The sequence below is a fragment of the Oncorhynchus gorbuscha genome, linkage group LG21, assembly GCF_021184085.1.
Source record: "Oncorhynchus gorbuscha isolate QuinsamMale2020 ecotype Even-year linkage group LG21, OgorEven_v1.0, whole genome shotgun sequence".
NCBI lineage: Eukaryota > Metazoa > Chordata > Actinopteri > Salmoniformes > Salmonidae > Oncorhynchus > Oncorhynchus gorbuscha.
Genome location: NC_060193.1, coordinates 15,376,231 through 15,402,253, shown reverse-complemented (window position 1 = coordinate 15,402,253; position 26,023 = coordinate 15,376,231). Strand labels below are relative to the sequence as shown.

The window sequence follows — 26,023 nt, the reverse complement described above, 5'->3', positions numbered from 1 at the left end:
TCCTCCTCCCTCCTCTCGTTCCATGGCTGTCACCTCACTGTCCTCCTCCCTCCTCTCGTTCCATGGCTGTCACCTCACTGTCCTCCTCCCTCCTCTCGTTCCATGGCTGTCACCTCACTGTCCTCCTCCCTCCTCTCGTTCCATGGCTGTCACCTCACTGTCCTCCTCCCTCCTCTCGTTCCATGGCTGTCACCTCACTGTCCTCCTCCCTCCTCTCGTTCCATGGCTGTCACCTCACTGTCCTCCTCCCTCCTCTCGTTCCATGGCCGTCACCTCACAGTCCTCCTCCCTCCTCTTGTTCCATGGCTGTCACCTCACTGTCCTCCTCCCTCCTCTCGTTCCATGGCTGTCACCTCACTGTCCTCCTCCCTCCTCTCGTTCCATGGCTGTCACCTCACTGTCCTCCTCCCTCCTCTCGTTCCATGGCTGTCACCTCACTGTCCTCCTCCCTCCTCTCGTTCCATGGCTGTCACCTCACTGTCCTCCTCCCTCCTCTCGTTCCATGGCTGTCACCTCACACCCATTGAAGAAGTCTTTCTGTGCAGAGTTTGTGTGTGAAAGGATGGTGGTGGCTGGGACTGATAGCTTGAATCCTGACATGGTGCCCTTTTCATTTTTCAAATCCCCCAAGAGGCTTATGGGTAGGCTCTACCCCCTTTTGGACTCCACACTGAAAGAACCAGGCGACGGTACACCAATCCCCCAGCACACGGCCAGGGTCAGAGGTCTGAAGGAGGGTTAGTGGGTTTGAAGCCCGGACTGTAAGAATTAAACCGTGTGCTTGTCTTTCCCCCTGACTGTTGAAGACAATAGGTGTTTGGATGTGTTCCAACGGTACCATATTACCTATATATGGAGGACAGACAAAGAGAGGAGGGGGGGCTTTCAGGCAGAATGATTGAGAACATGCACAGGAGGGAAGGTATGTGTGTGTCTTGTGTGAAACAGATGACACAGCAAGGTCATGTTCCATGCTAGTCTCTGTTACCAAGGGAACCATATTGCACTTGCCCCTGAAAGCCACAATCAGGAATTTAAACCTCCTCTAATAGCCATGTGTGTGTGTGTGTGTGTGTGTGTGTGTGTGTGTGTGTGTGTGTGTGTGTGTGTGTGTGTGTGTGTGTGTGTGTGTGTGTGTGTGTGTGTGTGTGTGTGTGTGTGTGTGTGTGTGTGTGTGTGTGTGTGTGTGTGTGTGTGTGTGTGTGTGTGTGTGTGTAATTTCACAGTTTCATCCATATTCATTCCTTTCTCTACTAAAGCCGTGAAGGAGAATGAATCTAAGGGCTTTGTATTGTTCACAAGCCTCATTTCACTCCACTATTTCATATTGATCTGTGCTTCATACGTCAAAATAGGGGATTTATGTTGTTGCAGACAGATGCCTAAGACTTTAGAATACATATCAGTGAGAGAAGAGATTAGATTTATTTAGATGTACATTTAGATTAATTTTAGCATTAATTTAGCTGTACATTTAGAATGAATTTAGTGTTAATTTAGCTGTATAAAACACTGGTATTTTCTGTAGTATTTCAACAGGCAGGTGGCTAAAACTCATGGCACTCGCATGCACGCACACACACACACACACACACACACACACACACACACACACACACACACACACACACACACACACACACACACACACACACACACACACACACACACACACACACACACACACACACACACACACACAGCGAGAGAGAGGGGGAGAAGGGGAGTGAGAGAGGCAGATGGAGAGGGGGAGAAGGGGAGTGAGATGAAGAGGGGGAGAAGGGGAGTGAGAGAGGCAGATGAAGAGGGGGAGAAGGGGAGCGAGATGAAGAGGGGGAGAAGGGGAGTGAGATGAAGAGGGGGAGAAGGGGAGTGAGATGAAGAGGGGAGAAGGGGAGTGAGAGAGGCAGATGAAGAGGGGAGAGAAGGGGGAGAGGGGATGAGATGAAGAGGGGGAGAAGGGGAGTGAGATGAAGAGGGGGAGAAGGGGAGTGAGATGAAGAGGGGGAGAAGGGGAGTGAGATGAAGAGGGGGAGAAGGGGAGTGAGAGAGGCAGATGAAGAGGGGGAGAAGGGGAGCGAGATGAAGAGGGGGAGTGAGAGAGGCAGATGAAGAGGGGGAGAAGGGGAGCGAGATGAAGAGGGGGAGAAGGGGAGTGAGATGAAGAGGGGGAGAAGGGGAGTGAGATGAAGAGGGGGAGAAGGGGAGTGAGATGAAGAGGGGGAGAAGGGGAGTGAGATGAAGAGGGGGAGAAGGGGAGTGAGATGAAGAGGGGGAGAAGGGGAGTGAGATGAAGAGGGGGAGAAGGGGAGCGAGATGAAGAGGGGGAGAAGGGGAGCGAGATGAAGAGGGGGAGAAGGGGAGCGAGATGAAGAGGGGGAGAAGGGGAGCGAGATGAAGAGGGGGAGAAGGGGAGCGAGATGAAGAGAGGGAGAAGGGGAGCGAGATGAAGAGGGGGAGAAGGGGAGTGAGATGAAGAGGGGGAGAAGGGGAGTGAGATGAAGAGGGGGAGAAGGGGAGTGAGAGAGAGCGAGATGAAGAGGGGGAGAAGGGGAGCGAGAGAGGCAGATGGAGAGGGGGAGAAGGGGAGCGAGAGAGAGCGAGATGAAGAGGGGGAGAAGGGGAGCGAGAGAGGCAGATGGAGAGAGAGAACCCAGAGATTGAGAGAAAGAGCGAGAGAGGCAGATGGAGAGAGAGAACCCAGAGATTGAGAGAAAGAGCGAGAGAGGCAGATGGAGAGAGAGAACCCAGAGATTGAGAGCAAGAGCGAGATGAAGAGGGGGAGAAGGGGAGTGAGAGAGGGGGGGGGAGTTGATAGTTGGGGTATGCTATCAGAGAGTGATGTCTCTAAGGTAGAAGCCTCCTATACAGACAGACAGTCGATGAGAGAGGCAGACAGTCTCACGCTTGGAGAGAGCAGGAGAGAGCTGTCGTAGTAAAGATTAGGCATACAGGGCCTGTATTCACAAAGCGTCTCAGAGTAGGACCGCCGATCTAGGATCAGTTATCGTTTTAAATCATAATTAGTATTATTATATGGACAGAGGGGGACCTGATCCGAGATCAACACTCCTACTCTGAGACACTGTGAATATGGGCCTCCATACTAGAGACTTTATTATGAATTTGGCTCATGGCTGTGGACTGTCTGTAATTCAAATTGACATGGTGGAGGTTTTTTAGTATGCTCACTTTGTAATTTCATGGACATTTTTGATGATACTCCATGTGGTTAGAGCGTTGGGCCAGAAACCGAGAGGTTGCTAGATCGAATCCCAAAGCTGACAAGGTGACAATCTGTCGTTCTGCCCCTGAACAAGGCAGACTGTCATTGAAAATAAGAATATGTTCCTAACTGACTTGCCCAGTTAAATAAAGATATAATAGAAATGTTTGGTCATAGTTCATCATGAATATTAACAGGAAGTAAGTAGGATGTCCTTGATAAACTACCTTGTCATGATTCATCCTCAATGTATTTAATAAAGGTTAAATGAATCAATAGAATGATATAATAGCACACTGATCATCAACCCTCAGACAGTCTGGTGTTTTAATGTTCTGCATGTCTTTCTTCTGGAACCATACCTCAACTTCCTGTCCATATCAGTATTCTAACTGTCCTCAACTTCCTGTCCATATCAGTATTCTAACTGTCCTCAACTTCCTGTCCATATCAGTATTCTAACTGTCCTCAACTTCCTGTCCATATCAGTATTCTAACTGTCCTCAACTTCCTGTCCATATCAGTATTCTAACTGTCCTCAACTTCCTGTCCATATCAGTATTCTAACTGTCCTCAACCTCCTGTCCATGGCAGCATTCTAACTGTCCTCAACTTCCTGTCCATATCAGTATTCTAACTGTCCTCAACTTCCTGTCCATATCAGTATTCTAACTGTCCTCAACTTCCTGTCCATATCAGTATTCTAACTGTCCTCAACCTCCTGTCCATGGCAGCATTCTAACTGTCCTCAACTTCCTGTCCATATCAGTATTCTAACTGTCCTCAACTTCCTGTCCATATCAGTATTCTAACTGTCCTCAACTTCCTGTCCATATCAGTATTCTACTTGTCCTCAACTTCCTGTCTATATCAGTATTCTAACTGTCCTCAACTTCCTTGTCCATGGCAGCATTCTAACTGTCCTCAACTTCCTGTCTATGGCAGCATTCTAACTGTCCTCAACTTCCTGTCCATGGCAGCATTCTAACTGTCCTCAACTTCCTGTCCATAGCAGTATTCTAACTCTCCTCAACTTCCTGTCCATATCAGTATTCTAACTGTCCTCAACTTCCTGTCCATATCAGTATTCTAACTGTCCTCAACTTCCTGTCCATATCAGTATTCTAACTGTCCTCAACCTCCTGTCCATGGCAGCATTCTAACTGTCCTCAATCCCAACCCTGTGTTTCTGTGACCAGTCCCAAATCCATCCATACTCCCCGCCTCATATCCCCCATCCCCTAATTCCTATCCCCTACTCTCTATCCCCTCCTCCCTGCTTCCTATCCCCTACTCCCTTCTCTGTATACCCTACTCCCTATCCCCTATCCTCTGTCTATCCTCTAGTCCCTACACCCTACCCCCTACTCCCTGTCCCCTATCCTCTATCTACTGCCTTCTCCCTACACCCTACCCTTTACTCCCTTCTCCCTACTCCCTATCCTCTACTCCCTATCCTCTATCTACCCCATACACCCTACCCCTTACTCCCTATCCCCTATCCTCTATCTACTCCCTACACACTCCCCTTACTCCCTACTCCCTATTCCCTATCCTCTGTTTACTCTCTACCCCCTACTCCCTTCCCCCTACACCCTACTCCATATCCCTTACCTCCTATCCCCTACCCCCTACTCCATACATCCTACTCCCATCACCCTAGTTGTACTAGATCTGAATGGTTTCCACCTATCAGAGGGCAGATTGTAGCTTGTATTACCATGTACTTATCCAGTCCTAATTATAGCTGGCTTATATTTATCTGACTGACCCTTTCAAACCTACACAAAGTGGCTAGAGGGTTGGGGTATGGCTCCACTAACTGGTTCTTTGGACAATCATTACCCTGCTGTGTCCAGGCCACAATATCCCTGATGTCTGTCTGCCTGTCTCTGTCTGTTTTTGTCTCTGTGAGTCTCTTTATGTCTGTCTGCCTGTCTTTGTCTGTCTGCCTCTGTCTGTCTCTTTCTGTCTGCCTGTCTCTGTCTGTCTGCCTCTGTCTGTCTGTCTCTTTCTGTCTGTCTGCCTGTCTCTGTCTGTCTGCCTCTGTCTCTGTCTGTCTCTGTCTCTGTCTGTTTGCCTGTCTATCTGCCTGTCTCTGTATGTCTGCCTGCCTGCCTGTCTCTGTATGTCTGCCTCTGTCTCTGTCTGTCTCTTTCTGTCTGTTTGCCTGTCTCTGTCTGTCTGCCTGTCTCTGTATGTCTGTCTGCCTGTCTCTGTATGTCTGCCTCTGTCTCTGTCTCTTTCTGTCTGTTTGCCTGTCTCTGTCTATCTGCCCGTCTCTGTATGTCTGTCTGCCTGTCTCTGTATGCCTGTCTCTGTATGTCTGTCTGCCTGTCTGTCTGCCTCTGTCTCTTTCTGTCTGTTTGTCTGCCTGTCTCTGTATGTCTGTCTGCCTGTCTGTCTGCCTCTGTCTCTTTCTGTCTGTTTGTCTGCCTGTCTCTGTATGTCTGTCTGCCTGTCTCTGTCTGTCTCTGTTGTCTGTCTGTTTGCCTTTCTGTCTGTTTGTCTGCCTGTCTCTGTATGTCTGTCTGCCTGTCTCTGCATGTCTGTCTGCCTGTCTCTGTATGTCTGTCTGCCTGTCTGTCTGCCTCTGTCTCTTTCTGTCTGTTTGTCTGCCTGTCTCTGTCTGTTTGTCTGCCTGTCTCTGTCCGTCCGTCCGTCCGTCTGTCTGTCTGCCTGTCTGTCCGTCTGTCCGTCCGTCCGTCCTCTCTCTTTCCATCTCTCTGTCCTGGCAAATGTTTGGTTTACGTTATGCCTCTGAGGCCACAGAGGTAAATAATTCAACACACTGACCTTCTGGTTGGACTGTTCTGTTGTTGGGAGGAGGAGGGGTGGGGGAGCAGCCAGGTGAGGGGAGGGGGGCTGAGGGTGTGTGGTGAGGACTGAGTGTGAGTAGGGAGGGGTGAGGACTGAGTAGGGAGGGGTGAGGACTGAGTGGGGAGGGGTGAGGACTGTGAGTGGGGAGGGTGAGGACTGTGAGTGGGGAGGATGAGGACTGAGTGGGGAGGGTGAGTAGGGAGGAGGGAGTGGGGGGGAGGGTGAGGACTGAGTGTGAGTGGGGAGGATGAGGACTGAGTGGGGAGGGTGAGTGAGGGAGGGGGAGGGTGAAGACTGAGTGGGGAGGGTGAGTGGGGGGAGGGTGAGGACTGAGTGGGGAGGGTGAGGACTGGGGAGGGTGAGGACTGAGTGGGGAGGGTGAGAACAGTGTGAATGGGGAGGGTGAGGACTGAGTGGGGAGGGTGAGGACTGAGTGGGGAGGGTGAAGACTGAGTGTGAGTGGGGAGGGTGAGGACTGAGTGTGAGTGTGGAGGGTGAGTAGGGAGGACTGAGTGTGAGTGTGGAGGGCTGAGGACTGAGTGGGGAGGATGAGGACTGAGTGGGGAGGGTGAGGACTGAGTGTGAGTGGGGAGGGTGAGGACTGAGTGTGAGTGGGGAGGATGAGTAGAGAGGACTGAGTGTGAGTGGGGAGGATGAGGACTGAGTGGGGAGGGTGAAGACTGAGTGTGAGTGGGGAGGATGAGGACTGAGTGGGGAGGGGGAGGGTGAGGACTGAGTGTGAGTGGGGAGGGTGAGGACTGAGTGTGAGTGGGGAGGGTGAAGACTGAGTGTGAGTGGGGAGGATGAGGACTGAGTGTGAGTGGGGAGGGTGAAGACTGAGTGTGAGTGGGGAGGATGAGGACTGAGTGGGGAGGGTGAGGACTGAGTGTGAGTGGGGAGGGTGAGGAGGGAGGACTGAGTGTGAGTGTGGAGGGCTGAGTGTGGAGGGCTGAGGGGGAGTGGGGAGGGTGAGGACTGAGTGGGGAGGGTGAGGACTGAGTGTGAGTGGGGAGGGTGATGGGAGGACTGAGTGGGGAGGGTGAGGACTGAGTGAGGGAGGGTGAGGACTGAGTGGGGAGGGTGAGGACTGAGTGTGAGTGGGGAGGATGAGGACTGAGTGTGAGTGGGGAGGGTGAGTAGGGAGGACTGAGTGTGAGTGGGGAGGGGGGAGGGTGAATGTGAGTGGGGAGGATGAGGACTGAGTGGGGAGGGTGAGGACTGAGTGTGAGTGGGGAGGGTGAGGACTGAGTGTGAGTGGGGAGGGTGAGTAGAGAGGACTGAGTGTGAGTGTGGAGGGTGAGGGTGAGGACTGAGTGGGGAGGGTGATGACTGAGTGTGAGTGGGGAGGGTGAGTAGGGAGGACTGAGTGTGAGTGTGGAGGGCTGAGGGGGAGTGGGGAGGGTGAGGACTGAGTGGGGAGGGTGAAGACTGAGTGTGAGTGGGGAGGGTGAGGACTGAGTGGGGAGGGTGAGGACTGAGTGGGAGGGTGTGGAGGGTGAGTAGAGAGGACTGAGTGGGGGAGTGGAGTGGGGAGGGTGAGGACTGAGTGGGGGGGAGGGTGAGTAGGGACTGAGTGTGAGTGGGGAGGGTGAGGACTGAGTGGGGAGGGTGAGGACTGAGTGGGGAGGGTGAGGACTGAGTGTGAGTGGGGAGGGGATGGTGAGGACTGAGTGGGGAGGGTGAGGACTGAGTGGGGAGGGTGATGACTGAGTGTGAGTGGGGAGGGTGAGTAGGGAGGACTGAGTGTGAGTGTGGAGGGCTGAGGGGGAGTGGGGAGGGTGAGGACTGTGAGTGGGGAGGACTGAGTGGGGAGGGTGAGACTGAGTGTGAGTGGGGAGGGTGAGGACTGAGTGGGGAGGGTGAGGACTGAGTGGGGAGGGGGTGAGGACTGAGTGTGAGTGGGGAGGGTGAAGACTGAGTGTGAGTAGGGAGGGCTGAGGGGGAGGGAGGGTGAGGTCTAGCCTCCATTTACAGTCTTTCCTGTAATATTTTGGAAACAATAAGGCCGGTATTGTCAGACATGCTGTCGTTGTGACGGGTTTGTTTGGCGGATTTCTGGAAGCATCCTGATCAGCTGCAGTGCGTGTCTTTGAGGTGGAGGAGTTGAGGAGTTTTTGTTCAGCTGTGTCTTCAATAGCAATTGTAAAAGCTAATGAAAGGTCCCTTCCTTCTCTGTAAAAATGGAGTAGTCAGTAACAGTGTGTTCTATACCATAATGGTACATCTGATGTGATGGGGTTTTCTGTCAGTAACAGTGTGTTCTATACCATAATGGTACATCTGATGTGATGGGGTTTTCTGTCAGTAACAGTGTGTTCTATACCATAATGGTACATCTGATGTGATGGGGTTTTCTGTCAGTAACAGTGTGTTCTATACCATAATGGTACATCTGATGTGATGGGGTTTTCTGTCAGTAACAGTGTGTTCTATACCATAATGGTACATCTGATGTGATGGGGTTTTCTGTCAGTAACAGTGTGTTCTATACCATAATGGTACATCTGATGTGATGGGGTTTTCTGTCAGTAACAGTGTGTTCTATACCATAATGGTACATCTGATGTGATGGGGTTTTCTGTCAGTAACAGTGTGTTCTATACCATAATGGTACATCTGATGTGATGGGGTTTTCTGTCAGTAACAGTGTGTTCTATACCATAATGGTACATCTGATCTGATGTGATGGGGTTTTCTGTCAGTGACAGTGTGTTCTATACCATAATGGTACATCTGATCTGATGTGATGGGGTTTTCTGTCAGTGACAGTGTGTTCTATACCATAATGGTACATCTGATCTGATGTGATGGGGTTTTCTGTCAGTGACAGTGATGGGGTTTTCTGTTCTATACCATAATGGTACATCTGATGTGATGGGGTTTTCTGTCAGTAACAGTGTCTGATCTGATGTGATGGGGTTTTCTGTCAGTGACAGTGTGTTCTATACCATGGAATAACCTAAAATGTTGTTTGTACCTGTGTCTCCCTCCTGTCTTCTCGGGACGGTTCTGATGTGATGGGGTTTTCTGTCATATTGTTTAAGTAATGTTAATTTTCTAACATTCTATAATGGTACATTTGTACATGTTTCTCAGTGTTTCCTTCCTGATGTTTTTCTACAGTAACTGTTCAACCTGATGCTAATCTGATGTGATGATTTTCATGTTGAAGGAGCTTGATAAAGACCTCACCTCCGTGGTCATATTGTTTAAGTCAAATTCTATAATGTACTGCTCAGATCTCCTTCCTGTGTTCTACAGGCTGTTCCCTCCTGAAGAAGCTCTCATGTTGAAGGAGCTTCTCACCTCTCTCGCTCAAACTACAAGTCTCTCTCTCTCTCCCTCTCTCTCTCCCTCTCCTCTCCCTCTCTCCCTCTCTCTCCCTCTCTCTCTCTCCTCTCTCTCTCTCTCCCTCTCCCTCTCCTCTCTCTCTCTCTCCCTCTCCCTCTCTCTCTCTCTCTCTCTCTCTCTCCCTCTCTCTCTCTCTCTCTCTCTCTCTCTCTCTCCCTCTCTCCTCTCTCTCTCTCTCCTCTCTCTCTCTCTCAGTCTCTCTCTCTCCCTCTCTCTCTCTCTCCCCTCTCTCTCTCTCTCTCTCTCTCTCTCTCTCCAACTGCTCTCTCTCTCTCTCTCTCTCTCTCTCTCTCTCTCTGTGTTTCTCTCCCTACCTCTTCTCATTCACTACTCTCTTGTTCTCTTCTCATTCTCACTGCTCCCTTCTTTTCTCCCTCTCTGTTTCCCCATGTCCTCCTCCATCCCTCTTCCCTCTGTATGGGGTCGTTGAAGGCTGATTGTTTAGAGTTATCTGTGGTACGTCAATGATTATCCTCAACCAGATCTCTCCTTCCTCCCTCTCTTTTCTATCTCTCTTCCGGTCCCCCCCTCTTCTCTCCTTCCTCCTTGCCTCCTTCTCTTTCCCAGGGTTCTAAGAGGATCCTGAGGTCCAATGAGATATTGTTGTCTTCCGCGGGGCTGACTGAGACAGATCTTCAGCTCACCTTCTCTCTACAGGTAGGTATACTACAGCTGGTTGATTAGAAACGGCAGAGAGGAATGGAGTCGATTCATAACTACGTTTTTCAACCCAGGGTTTTTGTTTCCTGATCGGGTCAAATGGCCAAGTCATTTGTAACTACATGGGCATTGGGGTTAGTATAGTAGGTGGAACGGGGGTCTCTCCATTGGAAGTTGGCGCGCAGCGCTTCATGAATGTAGCTTTAGAAAGAGGTTATGTGATCCTGATCCGTCATATCCTGGAGTCAGAGACGGGTCAGAGAACAGGAATGTTACGCCGCACTCCAATAATCCCTCCCTCCCTCCCATCCTAATTATGCAGGCTGACCTGTGTGTGTGTGTTCCCCCACAGTACCCCCACTTCCTGAAGAGAGATGCCAACCAACTCCAGATCATGCTCCAGCGACGTAAACGTTATAAGAACCGAACCATCCTGGGCTACAAGACCCTGGCTCTGGGACTCATCAACATGGCTGAGGTAGGAACCCTTACATAACCTCTATTCAACCTTCACTTAATCTCTATTCAACCTCTATTCAACCTTCACTTAATCTCTATTCAACCTCTATTCAACCTTCACTTAATCTCTATTCAACCTCTATTCAACCTTCACTTAATCTCTATTCAACCTCTATTCAACCTTCACTTAATCTCTTTCAACCTCTATTCAACCTTCTTCTATTCAATCTCTATTCAACCTTCACTTAATCTCTAACCTTCAACTTAATCTATTCAACCTTATTCAACCTTCACTTAATCTCTATTCAACCTTCACTTAATCTCTATTCAACCTCTATTCAACCTTTCAATCTTCACTTAATCTCTATTCAACCTTCACTTAATCTCAAACTCTATTCAACCTTCAAATCTCTATTCAACCTTCACTTAATCTCTATTCAACCTCTATTCAACCTTCACTTAATCTCAATTCAACCTTCACTTAATCTCTATTCAACCTCTATTCAACCTCTATTCAATCTTCACTTAATCTCTATTCAACCTTCACTTAATCTCTATTCAAACTCTATTCAACCTTCACTTAATCTCTATTCAACCTTCACTTAATCTCTATTCAACCTTTATTCAAAATGTAGCTAACAGTCTGTATTTAAACTAGCAAACCCTCTATTCAACCTTCATGTAAACAGTTACATGTTTATCTAACCTTCAGTAAACCTCCATGTAACTACAACACTGTCACCTTCCTGTAACTACAACACTGTCACCTTCCTGTAACTACAACACTGTCACCTCCCTGTAACTACAACACTGTCACCTTGTCTACTCCCTGTAACTACAACACTGTCACCTTGTCTACTCCCTGTAACTACAACACTGTCACCTTGTCTACTCCCTGTAACTACAACACTGTCACATTGTCACCTCCCTGTAACTACAACACTGTCACCTCCCTGTGACTACAACACTGTCACCTCCCTGTAACTACAACACTGTCACCTTGTCACCTCCCTGTAACTACAACACTGTCACCTTGTCACCTCCCTGTAACTACAACACTGTCACCTCCCTGTAACTACAACACTGTCACCTCCCTGTAACCATAACACTGTCACCTCCCAGTAACTACAACACTGTCACCTCCCAGTAACTACAACACTGTCACCGTCAGGACCCGGTTACGAACCCGGGTCACCGGAGTGAGAAACAATCACTTAACCAACTGAGCCACGAATAGTTGGCAGAACCCAGAAGATGAGGCAGACACAGCAGTACTTGAGACGGTGTATTTAATGAAGTAAAAAGTGAAGTTCTTCAGGAAAACATGTAACTCCACAACCTCAAAAGGAATTCCACAAGAACAAAGGTAATCCTCCAAGACAAAAAGGTAAATCCACAAGGTGGAAGGCACAGCACAAAAAGCCTAAAAAAATACTCAAAAACAAACAAATAAGAACAAAAAACAGAATTCCACAAGAGAGTCCACCGGGATCAACAAGAGTTCACAGAGTACTAGGGCTGGGTGCTAACATAAAAACACAGAGCAAAGAACTGAGGAAAACAAAGGGTTTAAATACAATCCGGGGAAACGAGGCACAGGTGCAAATAATAATGGGGATCAAGGGAAAACAAAAGGTCAAAAGGCACAATGGGGCCATCTAGTGACCAAAAACCGGAACAACCCTGGCCAAATCCTGACAGTCACCTCCCTGTAACTACAACACTGTCACCTTGTCTACTCCCTGTAACTACAACACTGTCACCTTGTCTACTCCCTGTAACTACAACACTGTCACCTTGTCACTCCCTGTAACTACAACACTACAGTAAGGCAGAACAGTTTCAACTGTTCTGCCTTACTATTATTCAACCATGCTGGTCATTTATGAACATTTGAACATCTTGGCCACGTTCTGTTATAATCTCCACCTGGCACAGCCAGAAGAGGACTGGCCACCCCACATATGCTCTCTCAATTCTCTCTCACTTTCTCTCTCTCGGAGGACCTGAGCCCTAGGACCGTGCCCCAGGACTACCTGACATGATGGCTCCTCTGTCCCCAGTCCATCTGACTGTGCTGCTGCTCCAGTTTCAACTGTTCTGCCTTATTATTAACACTGACCATGCTGGTCATTTATGAACATTTGAACATCTTGGTCATGTTCTGTTATAATGTCTACCCGGCACAGCCAGAAGAGGACTGGCTGTCACCCCACATAACCCCGGTTCCTCCCTCTAGGTTTCTTCCTAGGTTTTGGCCTTTCTAGGGAGTTTTTCCTAGCCACCGTGCTTTTACACCTGCATTGTTTGCTGTTTGGGGTTTTAGGCTGGGTTTCTGTACAGCACTTTGAGATATCAGCTGATGTACGAAGAGCTATATAAATAAATTTGATTTGATTTGATTTGAACACTGTCACCTTGTCTACTCCCTGTAACTACAACACTGTCACCTTGTCTACTCCCTGTAACTACAACACTGTCACCTTGTCTATTACACTCAACGGAACGACTTGATTAGTGTAGTGTCAACAACGCACCCACTGCCAGCTGGCCTACTTCAGCAGTACTGTATCATTTTAATCATTTTGGTCAATAAGATTCTTGCTACGTAGCTTAACTTTCTGAACATTCGAGACGTGTAGTCCACTTGTCATTCCAATCTCCTTTGCATTAGCGTAGCCTCTTCTGTAGCCTGTCAACTATGTGTCGGTTTATCCCTGTTCTCTCCTCTCTGCACAGACCATACAAACGCTCCTCACCGCGTGGCGCGGCACCCTACTCTGGTGGTCCCAGCGCGCACGACCCACGTGGAGTTCCAGGTCTCCGGTAGCCTCTGGAACTGCCAATCTGCGGTCAACAAGGCAGAGTTCATCTTGCCCATGCCTCCCTCCAGTCCCTCGACTTCTTGGCCCTGACGGAAACATGGATCACCACAGACAACACTGCTACTCCTACTGCTCTCTCTTCGTCCGCCCACGTGTTCTCGCACACCCCGAGAGCGTCTGGTCAGCGGGGTGGTGGCACCGGGATCCTCATCTCTCCCAAGTGGTCATTCTCTCTTTCTCCCCTTACCCATCTGTCTATCGCCTCCTTTGAATTCCATGCTGTCACAGTCACTAGCCCTTTCAAGCTTAACATCCTTATCATTTATCGCCTCCAGGTTCCTCGGAGAGTTCATCAATGAGCTTGATGCCTTGATAAGCTCCTTTCCTGAGGACGGCTCACCTCTCACAGTTCTGGGCGACTTTAACCTCCCCACGCTACCTTTGACTCTTTCCTCTCTGCCTCCTTCTTTCCACTCCTCTCCTCTTTTGACCTCACCCTCTCACCTTCCCCCTACTCACAAGGCAGGCAATACGCCGACCTCATCTTTACTAGATGCTGTTCTTCCACTAACCTCATTGCAACTCCCTCCAAGTCTCCGGGCACTGCCTTGTATCCTTTTCCCTCTCGCTCTCATCCAACACCTCCCACACTGCCCCTACTCGATGGTATCGCGCCGTCCCAACCTTCGCTCTCTCTCCCCCGCTACTCTCTCCCTTCCATCCTATCATCTCTTCCCTCCGCTCAAACCTTCTCCCACCTATCTCCTGATTCTGCCTCCTCAACCCTCCTCTCCTCCCTCTCTGCATCCCTTGACTCTCTATGTCCCCTATCCTCCAGGCCGGCTCGGTCCTCCCTCCCGCTCCGTGGCTCGATTCATTGCGAGCTCACAGAACAGGGCTCCGGGCAGCCGAGCGGAAATGGAGGAAAACCTCCTCCTCGGACCTGGCATCCTTTCACTCCCTCCTCTACATTTTCCTCCTCTGTCTCTGCTGCTAAAGCCACTTTCTACCACGCTAAATTCCAAGCTTCTGCCTCTAACCCTAGGAAGCTCTTTGCCACCTTCTCCTCCCTCCTGAATCCTCCGCCCCCTCCCCCCTCCTCCCTCTCTGCAGATGACTTCGTCAACCATTTTGAAAAGAAGGTCGACGACATCCGATCCTCGTTTGCTAAGTCAAACGACACCGCTGGTTCTGCTCACACTGCCCTACCCTATGCTCTGACCTCTTTCTCCCCTCTCTCTCCAGATGAAATCTCTCTTGTGACGGCCGGCCGCCCAACAACCTGCCCGCTTGACCCTATCCCTCCTCTCTTCTCCAGACCATTTCCGGAGACCTTCTCCCTTACCTCACCTCGCTCATCAACTCATCCCTGACCGTTGGCTACGTCCCTTCCGTCTTCAAGAGAGCGAGAGTTGCACCCCTTCTGAAAAAACCTACACTCGATCCCTCCGATGTCAACAATTACAGACCAGTATCCCTTCTTTCTTTTCTCTCCAAAACTCTTGAACGTGCCGTCCTTGGCCAGCTCTCCCGCTATCTCTCTCTGAATGACCTTCTTGATCCAAATCAGTCAGGTTTCAAGACTAGTCATTCAACTGAGACTGCTCTCCTCTGTATCACGGAGGCGCTCCGCACTGCTAAAGCTAACTCTCTCTCCTCTGCTCTCATCCTTCTAGATCTATCGGCTGTTCGATACTGTGAACCATCAGATCCTCCTCTCCACCCTCTCCGAGTTGGGCATCTCCGGCGCGCCCACGCTTGTTGCGTCCTACCTGACAGGTCGCTCCTACCAGGTGGCGTGGCGAGAATCTGTCTCCTCACCACGCGCTCTCACCACTGGTGTCCCCAGGGCTCTGTTCTTGGCCTCCCTATTCTCGCTATACACCAAGTCACTTGGCTCTGTCATAACCTCACATGGTCTCTCTTATCATTGCTATGCAGACTGACACACAATTAATCTTCTCCTTTCCCTTCTGATGACCAGGTGGCACTGCATCTCTGCATGTCTGGCAGACATATCAGTGTGGATGACGGATCACCACCTCAAGCTGAACCTCGGCAAGACGGAGCTGCTCTTCCTCCCGGGAAGGACTGCCCGTTCCATGATCTCGCCAACGGTTGACAACTCCACTGTGTCCTCCTCCCAGAGCGCCAAGAACCTTGGTGTGATCCTGGACAACACCCTGTCGTTCTCAACTAACATCAAGGCGGTGGCCCGTTCCTGTAGGTTCATGCTCTACAACATCCGCAGAGTACGACCCTGCCTCACACAGGAAGCTGAGCGCAGGTCCTAATCCAGGCACTTGTCATCTCCCGTCTGATTACTGAACTGAGCTGTTGGCTGGGCTCCCTGCCTGTGCCATTAAACCCTTCAACTCATCCAGAACGCCGCAGCCCGTCTGGTGTTCAACCTTCCCAAGTTCTCTCACGTCACCCCGCTCCTCCGTTCTTCCACTGGCTTCCAGTTGAACTCGCATCCGCTCAAGACCATGGTGCTTGCCTACGGAGCTGTGAGGGGAACGGCACCTCAGTACCTCCAGGCTCTGATCAGGCCCTACACCCAAACAAGGGCACTGCGTTCATCCACCTCTGGCCTGCTCGCCTCCCTACCACTGAGGAAGTACAGCTCCCGCTCAGCCCAGTCAAAACTGTTCGCTGCCCTGGCCCCCAATGGTGGAACAAACTCCCTCACGACGCCAGGACAGCGGAGTCAATCACCACCTTCCGGAGACACCTGAAACCCCACCTCTTTAAGGAATACCTAGGATAGGTTAAGTAATCCCTCTCACCCCACCCCCCCTAAGTTTTAGATGCACTATTGTTAAGTGACTGTCCCACTGGATGTCATAAGGTGAATGCACCAATTTGTAAGTCGCTCTGGATAAGAGCGTCTGCTAAATGACTTAAATGTAAATGTAATGTCTACTCCCTGTAACTACAACACTGTCACCTTGTCTACTCCCTGAACCAAAAACCTTGTCACCTCCCACTGTAACACAACACTGTCACCTCCCTGTAACTACAACACTGTCACCTCCCTGTAACTACAACACTGTCACCTCCTGTAACTACAACACTGTCACCTCCCTGTAACTACAACACTCATCTCCTGTAACAACACTGTCACAAACTGTCACCTTGTCACCTCCCTGTAACTACAACACTGTCACCTTGTCACTCCCTGTAACTACAACACTGTCACCTTGTCACCTCCCCTGTAACTACAACACTGTCACCTTGTCTACCTACAACACTGTCACCTTGTCTACTCCCTGTAACTACAACACTGTCACCTTGTCTACTCCCTGTAACTACAACACTGTCACCTTGTCTACTCCCTGTAACTACAACACTGTCACCTTGTCTACCTCCCTGTAACTACAACACTGTCACCTCCCTGTAACTACAACACTGTCACCTCCCTGTAACTACAACACTGTCACCTCCCTGTAACTACAACACTGTCACCTCCCTGTAACTACAACACTGTCACCTCCCTGTAACTACAACACTGTCACCTCCCTGTAACTACAACACTCACCTCCCTGTAACTACAACACTGTCACCTCCCTGTAACTACAACACTGTCACCTCCCTGTAACTACAACACTGTCAACTCCCTGTAACTACAACACTGTCACCTCCCTGTAACTACAACACTGTCACCTTGTCACCTCCCTGTAACTACAACACTGTCACCTCCCTGTAACCATAACACTGTCACCTCCCTGTAGCTACAACATTGTCACCTTGTCTACTCCCTCCCTGTAACTACAACACTAACTACAACACTGTCACCTTGTCACCTCCCTGTAACTACAACACTGTCACCTCCCTGTAACTACAACACTGTCACCTCCCTGTAACTACAACACTGTCACCTCCCTGTAACTACAACACTGTCACCTCCCTGTAACTACAACACTGTCACCTCCCTGTAACTACAACACTGTCGCCTCCCTGTAACTACAACACTGTTTCAGTGTTATTTCAGTGTGTTTGAATGTTGACAAACAGCTGCATGTTGTGTGTCTCCTGGCTGTGTGTGTAGACTTAACACAGCCAACTTGGGACCATACTGCAGAGAGAGAGACCATCAAACAGAGGATGCTGACTAGACAGATGCTCTGAGAATCAGTCCAGTGAAACAGCCTTCTGATATGTTTTCATCTCTTTTTATCGCCTCTTTCAACATCTCTCTTTCTACTCTATCCTCTTTAACCCCCATCTCTCTTTCTACTCTATCCTCTTTAACCCCATCTCTCTTTCTACTCTATCCTCCTCTTTAACCCCATAACACTCTCTACTCTATCCTCCTCTTTAACCCCATTCTACTCTATCCTCCTCTTTAACCCCATCTCTCTTTCTACTCTATCCTCTTTAACCCCCATCTCTCTTTCTACTCTATCCTCCTCTTTATCCCATCTCTCTTTCTACTCTATCCTCCTCTTTAACCCCCATCTCTCTTTCTACTCTATCCTCCTCTTTAACCCCCATCTCTCTTTCTACTCTATCCTCTTTAACCCCCATCTCTCTTTCTACTCTATCCTCCTCTTTAACCCCCATCTCTCTTTCTACTCTATCCTCCTCTTTAACCCCCATCTCTCTTTCTACTCTATCCTCCTCTTTAACCCCCATCTCTCTTTCTACTCTATCCTCCTCTTTAACCCCCATCTCTCTTTCTACTCTATCCTCCTCTTTAACCCCCATCTCTCTTTCTACTCTATCCTCCTCTTTAACCCCCATCTCTCTTTCTACTCTATCCTCCTCTTTAACCCCCATCTCTCTTTCTACTCTATCCTCCTTTAACCCCCATCTCTCTTCTACTCTATCCTCCTCTTTATCCCATCTCTCTTTATCTACTCTATCCTCCTCTTTTAACCCCCATCTCTCTTTCTACTCTATCCTCCTCTTTAACCCCCATCTCTCTTTCTACTCTATCCTCCTTTAACCCCATCTCTCTTTCTACTCTATCCTCCTCTTTAACCCCATCTCTCTTTCTACTCTATCCTCCTCTTTAACCCCCCTCCTCTTTTATCTCTCTTTCTACTCTATCCTCCTCTTTAACCCCCATCTCTCTTTCTACTCTATCCTCCTCTTTAACCCCCATCTCTCTTTCTACTCTATCCTCCTCTTTAACCCCATCTCTCTTTCTACTCTATCCTCCTCTTTAACCCCCATCTCTTTTCTACTCTATCCTCCTCTTTAACCCCATCTCTCTTTCTACTCTATCCTCCTTTTTAACCCCCATCTCTCTTTCTACTCTATCCTCCTCTTTAACCCCATCTCTCTTTCTACTCTATCCTCCTCTTTAACCCCATCTCTCTTTCTACTCTATCCTCCTCTTTAACCCCCATCTCTCTTTCTACTCTATCCTCCTCTTTAACCCCATCTCTCTTTCTACTCTATCCTCCTTTTAACCCCCATCTCTCTTTCTACTCTATCCTCCTCTTTAACCCCCATCTCTCTTTCTACTCTATCCTCCTCTTTAACCCCCATCTCTCTTTCTACTCTATCCTCCTTTTTAACCCCATCTCTCTTTCTACTCTATCCTCCTCTTTAACCCCCATCTCTCTTTCTACTCTATCCTCCTCTTTATCCCATCTCTCTTTCTACTCTATCCTCCTCTTTTATCCCATCTCTCTTTCTACTCTATCCTTCTCTTTTATCCCATCTCTCTTTCTACTCTATCCTCCTCTTTTATCCCATCTCTCTTTCTAATCTATCCACCTCTTTAACCCCCATCTCTCTTTCTACTCTATCCTCCTTTTTAACCCCCATCTCCCATCTTTTCTACTCTATCCTCCTCTTTAACCCCCATCTCTCTTTCTACTATCCTCCTCTTTAACCCCATCTATCCTCCTCTTTTATCCCATCTCTCTTTCTACTCTATCCTCCTCTTTATCCCATCTCTCTTTCTACTCTATCCTTCTCTTTATCCCATCTCTCTTTCTACTCTATCCTCCTCTTTTATCCCATCTCTCTTTCTAATCTATCCACCTCTTTAACCCCCATCTCTCTTTCTACTCTATCCACCTCTTTAACCCCCATCTCTCTTTCTACTCTATCCTCCTCTTTTATCCCATCTCTCTTTCTACTCTATCCTCCTCTTTTATCCCATCTCTCTTTCTACTCTATCCTTCTCTTTTATCCCATCTCTCTTTCTACTCTATCCTCCTCTTTATCCCATCTCTCTTTCTACTCTATCCTCCTCTTTATCCCATCTCTCTTTCTACTCTATCCTCCTCTTTATCCCCATCTCTCTTTCTACTCTATCCTCCTCTTTATCCCATTTCTCTTTCTACTCTATCCTCCTCTTTTATCCCATCTCTCTTTCTACTCTATCCTCCTCTTTAACCCCCATCTCTCTTTCTACTCTATCCTCCTCTTTATCCCATCTCTCTTTCTACTCTATCCTCCTCTTTTATCCCCATCTCTCTTTCTACTCTATCCTCCTCTTTTATCCCATCTCTCTTTCTACTCTATCCTCCTCTTTTATCCCCATCTCTCTTTCTACTCTATCCTCCTCTTTTATCCCATCTCTCTTTCTACTCTATCCTCCTCTTTATCCCATCTCTCTTTCTACTCTATCCTCCTCTTTTATCCCATCTCTCTTTCTACTCTATCCTCCTCTTTTATCCCCATCTCTCTTTCTACTCTATCCTTCTCTTTTATCCCATCTCTCTTTCTACTCTATCCTCCTCTTTTATCCCATCTCTCTTTCTACTCTATCCTCCTCTTTTATCCCCATCTCTCTTTCTACTCTATCCTCCTCTTTATCCCATCTCTCTTTCTACTCTATCCTCCTCTTTTATCCCATCTCTCTTTCTACTCTATCCTCCTCTTTTATCCCCATCTCTCTTTCTACTCTATCCTTCTCTTTTATCCCATCTCTCTTTCTACTCTATCCTCCTCTTTTATCCCCATCTCTCTTTCTACTCTATCCTTCTCTTTTATCCCCATCTCTCTTTCTACTCTATCCTTCTCTTTTATCCCCATCTCTCTTTCTACTCTATCCTCCTCTTTTATCCCATCTCTCTTTCTACTCTATCCTCCTCTTTTATCCCATCTCTCTTTCTACTCTATCCTCCTCTTTTATCCCCATCTCTCTTTCTACTCTATCCTTCTCTTTATCCCCATCTCTCTTTCTACTCTATCCTTCTCTTTTATCCCCATCTCTCTTTCTATGTCTTCCCTCCCGTCTTTCTTTGGTTCTTCTCACCCTCCACCGCTCCGGTTCACCAGGTGATGCAGCACCCCAGTGAGGGGGCCCAGGTGTTGGGGCTCCACAGCCAGTTGAAGGAGGCCTCTGTACCCGTGGCGGAGGTCAGGGTCTACTCCCTCTCCAGCCAGCCCATCGACCACGAGGGACCCAAGGCCAAGATGTCTGGTAAGACCTCTCTCTCTCTCTCTCTCTCTCTCTCGTTCTCTCTGCTACATACGCCATCTTGTTGATATCACTCTTTTACTATCTCATTCTCTCTGTCTTTTCATCTCTCCCTCTTTGTTTAGGGTTGATGATGGATGATAAACTCTGTTGGAATTCTGTCCAACGTCAATGATTATTAACCATTTCTCCTTCCTCTCTTCTCTCTCTCTCTCTCTCTCTCTCTCTCTCTCCCTCTCTCCCTCTCTTCTCTCTCTCCCTATCTTCTCTCTCTCTCTTCTCTCTCTCTCTTCTCTCTCTTTATCCCTCTCTCTTCTCTCTATCCCTCTCTTCTCTCCCTCCTCGCTCTCTCCCTCTCTCTCTCTCTCTCTCTCTCTCTCTCTCTCTCTCTCTCTCTCTCTCTCTCTCTCTCTCTCTCTCTCTCTCTCTCTCTCTCTCTCTCTCTCTCTCTCTCCTTCTCTCTCTCTCTCTCCTCTCTCTCTCGCTCTCTCTCCCTCTCTCTCTCTCTCTCTCTCCCTCTCTTCTCTCTCTCTTTTCTCTCTCTCCTTCTCTCTTCTTTCTCTCTCCCTCTCTCTCTTGTCTCTCTCTCCTCTCTTTCTCTCTCTTCGCTCTCTCTCTTCTCTCTCCCTATTTTCTCTCTCCTCTTCTCTCCCTCTCTACCTCTCTTATCTCTCTCCTCTCTTTTCTCTCTCTTCTCTCTTTCTCCCTTTCTCCTCTCTCTCTCTCTCTCTCTCTTCTCCTGTCTCCTCTCTCTCTTTGCTCTCTCTCTTCTCTCCCTCTCTCTCTCTCTCCTCTCCCTCTTCTCTCACTCTCTCTCCCTCTCTTCTCTCTCTCCCTCTCTCTTTCTCTCAGATCGTTCTCCAGACATTGATAACTATTCTGAGGAAGAGGAGGAGAGCTTCTCATCAGAACAGGAGGGCAGTGACGACCACGGCCAGGTGTGTGTGTGTGTATGTGTTTGTCTAGTCCTGTGTGAAGCAGAGATAACTGGAGGGGAGGTGAAGGAGGACACGGCTCAGAGAGGGGGACACGGGGACACTGCTCAGAGAGGGGGACAAGGCTCAGGGAGGGAAACACTGCTCAGGGAGGGGGACACTGCTCAGGGAGGGGGACAAGGCTCAGAGAGGGGGACAAGGCTCAGAGAGGGGGACAAGGCTCAGAGAGGGGGACACAGCTCAGAGAGAGAGACACGGCTCAGAGAGGGGGACACGGCTCAGAGAGAGAGACATGGCTCAGAGAGGGGACACAGCTCAGGGAGGGGGACAAGGCTCAGGGAGGAGGACAAGGCTCAGAGAGGGGGACACGGCGCAGGGAGGGAGACAAGGCGGAGGGAGGGAGACAAGGCTCGGAGGGAGACACGGCTCAGGGAGGGGTACACTGCTCAGGGAGGGGGACACGGCTCAGAGAGGGGGACACTGCTCAGAGAGGGGGACACTGCTCAGGGAGGCGGATAAGGCTCAGAGAGGGGGACACTGCTCAGGGAGGCGGACAAGGCTCAGAGAGGGGGACATGGCTCAGAGAGGGGGACACTACTCAGGGAGGACAGAGGAATAGAGTGAAAGGAGGGATGGAAGGGGTCAGGAGTGAAGGAGAGGACCAGTGAGATGTGAAAGGATGAAGGAAGGAGGTCACAGTCGGTGTGGTATAAATAACCTGGAGATCGCTGTGTGTGTGATGCTCTTAATAACTCTCTCTCTCTATTCTCTTCTCTCTCTCTCTCTCTCTGTCTCTCTCTTTCATGTTCTCTCTCTCTTGCTGTTTCTCTCACTTGCTGTTTCTCTCACTTGCTGTCTCTCTGTTTCGTTGTCTTTCTGTCTCACTGTCTCTGTTTCTCTCTTTGTCTGTCTCTCTCACTGGCTTTGTCTCTCTCTCTCTCTCGCTGTCTCTCTGTCTCGTTCTCTTTCTGTCTTTCTCGCTTTCTCCTCCTGTCTCTTACTCTCTCTCTTTCTGTTTTTTTCTCTGTCTTTGTCTTTGTCTTTCTGTCTCTCTCTTTGTCTCTCTGTCTCTCTCTTTGTCTTTGTGTCTCTCGCTGGCTTTGTCTCTCTTTGTCTGTCGCTCTCTCTGTCTCTCTTTGTCTTTGTCTCTCTTTCTGCCTCTCTCTCGCTGTCTTTGTCTCTCTCTCTGTCTCTCTCGCTGTCTCTCTCTCTCTCCTTCTGTCTTTGTCTCTGTCTTTCTCTCAAACTGTCTGTCTTTCTTGCTGTCTCTCTCTCTGTCTTTCTGTCTCGATCTCTGTCTTTGTCTCTCTCTCTCTCTCTCTCGCTCTCTCTCAGTATCTGTATGATGAAGAGGATGAGGTGAGGAAGAAAAAGCCTAGACGGAAGCTCACCTCCAACGCCTCCATCACTAGAGTGAGAAACCCTTTCACTCCCTCCTCCTCCTCTCATCCTCCCCTCTATCCTCCTCTCTCTCCATCCCTCTCCTCAGTCAGCCTCTCCCTCTATCTCCTCTCTCTCTATCCCTCTCCTCAGTCAGCCTCTCCCTCTATCTCCTCTCTCTTCATCCCTCTCCGCAGTCAGCCTCTCCCTCTATCTCCTCTCTCTCCATCCCTCTCCTCAGTCAGCCTCTCCCTCTATCTCCTCTCTCTCCATCCCTCTCCTCAGTCAGCCTCTCCCTCTATCTCCTCTCTCTCCATCCCTCTCCTCAGTCAGCCTCTCCCTCTATCTCCTCTCTCCACCCATCTCCTCAGTCAGCCTCGCCCTCTATCTCCTCTCTCTCCATCCCTCTCCTCAGTCAGCCTCTCCCTCTATCCTCCTCTCTCTCCATCCCTCTCCTCAGTCAGCCTCTCCCTCTATCTCCTCTCTCTCCATCTCTCTCCTCAGTCAGCCTCTCTCTCCATCCCTCTCCTCAGTCAGGCTCTCCCTCTATCTCTTCTCTCTCCATCCCTCTCCTCAGTCAGCCTCTCCCTCTATCCTCCTCTCTCTCCATCCCTCTCAGTCAGCCAGTGTCCCGGGAGGAAAACAGACAATTCAGACAATTTACCCAATCACCCACGCAAACAAAACACACACACACACACACATACACACATATACACACACACGGCCAAAACCGATTAACATACACTTGTCGGCAGCTCCGTAAATTGCGATGAGGCAACGATTTGTAGTGACAAGGGCAGTGTATCAGGGGTTTGTATAAGTCTTTGCTGTATTTACGTTATGTCGTGTGTGTGTGTGTGTGTGTGTGTGTGTGTGTGTGTGTGTGTGTGTGTGTGTGTGTGTGTGTGTGTGTGTGTGTGTGTGTGTGTGTGTGTGTGTGTGTGTGTGTGTGTGTGTGTGTGTGTGTGTGTGTGTGTGTGTGTGTGTGTGTGTGTGTGTGTGTGTGTGTGACATCGGGAGGGAGGGTTATTAATGGGTTTGTCCTGTGAAGGTCACGGTGGGGCTGTCTGTCATCACTGCTCCCTAACAACACCGCCTGTGGACACAAACACACACACACACACACTACTCCCCAGTCACACCACCTGCGGCCAGCAAACAGCGCAGAATGAGGCCATGGCTGTAATATCCCCTGAATGACACATCACACTGTACGCTATCCAACATGAATTTAATAATGATCTTCATCATCGTCAGCATTAGCATTAGCATTAGCCACCTCAACTGATCTGTTTTCTAGTCCTGCAGTCCAGTTGATATTCATTACTGTCTTTGTAGACTGGGTGTCACGACTTCCGCCAAAGTCAGTCCCTCTCCTTGTTCGGTCGGTGTTCGGCGGCCGACGTCACCGGTCTTCTAGCCATCGCTGATCCATTTTTCATTTTCCATTGGTTTTGTCTTGTCTTCCATCACACCTGGTTCCAATCCCATCAATTACATGTTGTGTATTTAACCCTCTGTTTCCCCCCATGTCCCTGTCGGAGATTGTTTGATTGTATGTGATGTACATGTATTATGTTGGTGTGTACCCACTTTTGTTATTTTGTACATTTTGGTTTTTGGAGATTTATCAGCATTTATTAAACAACTCCGTTTTACCAAGTTTGTTCTCCTGCGCCTGACTTTCCTGCCACCAACACGCACCGATTACACAGCGTCCTAATCAAGAGGCAGCAACAATAGAAAAGGGTCTGAAACAGGGAGGGACGGCCCAGGTGGCTGGTAGACAGTTATCCATTAACTCGTGGTTCTGTGGGTCATTAGACAGAACACTTGACTCAGCGGAAAATCATCCTGGTCTCTTTTACAGCAACCCAACATCAAGCAGAAGTTTGTGGCCCTGCTGAAAAGATTCAAAGTTTCAGATGAGGTAAGCATTTCTCTCTCCCTTTCCGTTTCTCTCTTCTCTCTCGCTCTCTCCCTCTGTGTCTCTCTCTCTCACTCTCTCCTATCTATCTCTCTGTCTGTCTCTCTCTCTCCCTTTCCGTTTCTCTCTCGCTCTCTCCTATCTCTATCTCTCTCTGTCTCTCTCACTCTCTCTCTCTCTGTCTGTCTCTCTCTCTCTTTACGTTTCTCTCTTCTCTCTCGCTCTCTCCTATCTATCTATCTCTCCTCTCTCTCTCTCTGTCTCTCTCTCTCACTCTCTCCTATCTATCTCTCTCTCTCTGTGTCTCTCTCACTCTCTCACTCTCTCCTATCTATCTGTCTCTGTCTGTCTCTCCTATCTCTGTCTGTCTCTCTCCCTTTCCGTTTCTCTCTCACTCTCCTATCTATCTCTCTCTGTCTCTGTCTGTCTCTCCTCTCTGTCTGTCTCTCTCTCTCCCTTTCCGTTTCTCTCCTCTCCTATCTCTGTCTCTCGCTCTGTCTCTCTCGCTCTCTCCTATCTATCTCTGTCGGTCTCTCTCTCTCCTATCTCTCTCTGTCTCTATCTCTCTCTCTTTGTCTCTCTCTCTCTCTGTCTGTCTCTAACTCCCGTCTCTCTCTGTCTCTCTCTCTGTCTCTCTTACTTATTGACTAAGAGATACAAAATGTCTCTCAACTCAAACTTTCAGTTGTTACTTTCTCTGTCTTATACATACTTGTGCAGTTTTCCCCCTCACTGTTTTGCTTCCTTCACTCATCTCTGAACACCTTTTCTATGGCTGGTGCACAAAGTATCATTGTAATTGAAGGTGTTGGTGTACAATGCAGTGTACTATGCACTATACAGTGTACTATGCAGTGTACTATGCGGTGTACTATGAAATGTACTATGCAGTGTACTATGTGCTATGCGGTGTACTATGTGTACTATGTGCTATGCGGTGTACTATGCAGTGTACTATGCGGTGTGCTATGCGGTGTACTACGTGCTATGCGGTGTACTATGTGCTATGCGGTGTACTATGTACTATGCGGTGTGCTATGTACTATGCGG

At 48.9% G+C, this 26,023-nt stretch overlaps 1 protein-coding gene across 1 annotated transcript in view; it reads left to right on the top strand.

Annotated features, from left to right (window-relative positions):
* The first annotated feature begins 5,980 nt into the window (after positions 1 to 5,980).
* Positions 5,981 to 26,023, top strand: part of LOC124008893 (phosphofurin acidic cluster sorting protein 1-like) — a 37,528-nt gene continuing 17,485 nt past the window's right edge. Inside the window, 8 exon segments of the mRNA XM_046320490.1 lie at positions 5,981 to 6,000; positions 9,342 to 9,372; positions 9,965 to 10,054; positions 10,410 to 10,535; positions 20,587 to 20,731; positions 21,581 to 21,666; positions 22,999 to 23,076; positions 24,917 to 24,976. Coding sequence (XP_046176446.1) covers positions 5,981 to 6,000; positions 9,342 to 9,372; positions 9,965 to 10,054; positions 10,410 to 10,535; positions 20,587 to 20,731; positions 21,581 to 21,666; positions 22,999 to 23,076; positions 24,917 to 24,976 — 636 coding nt within the window.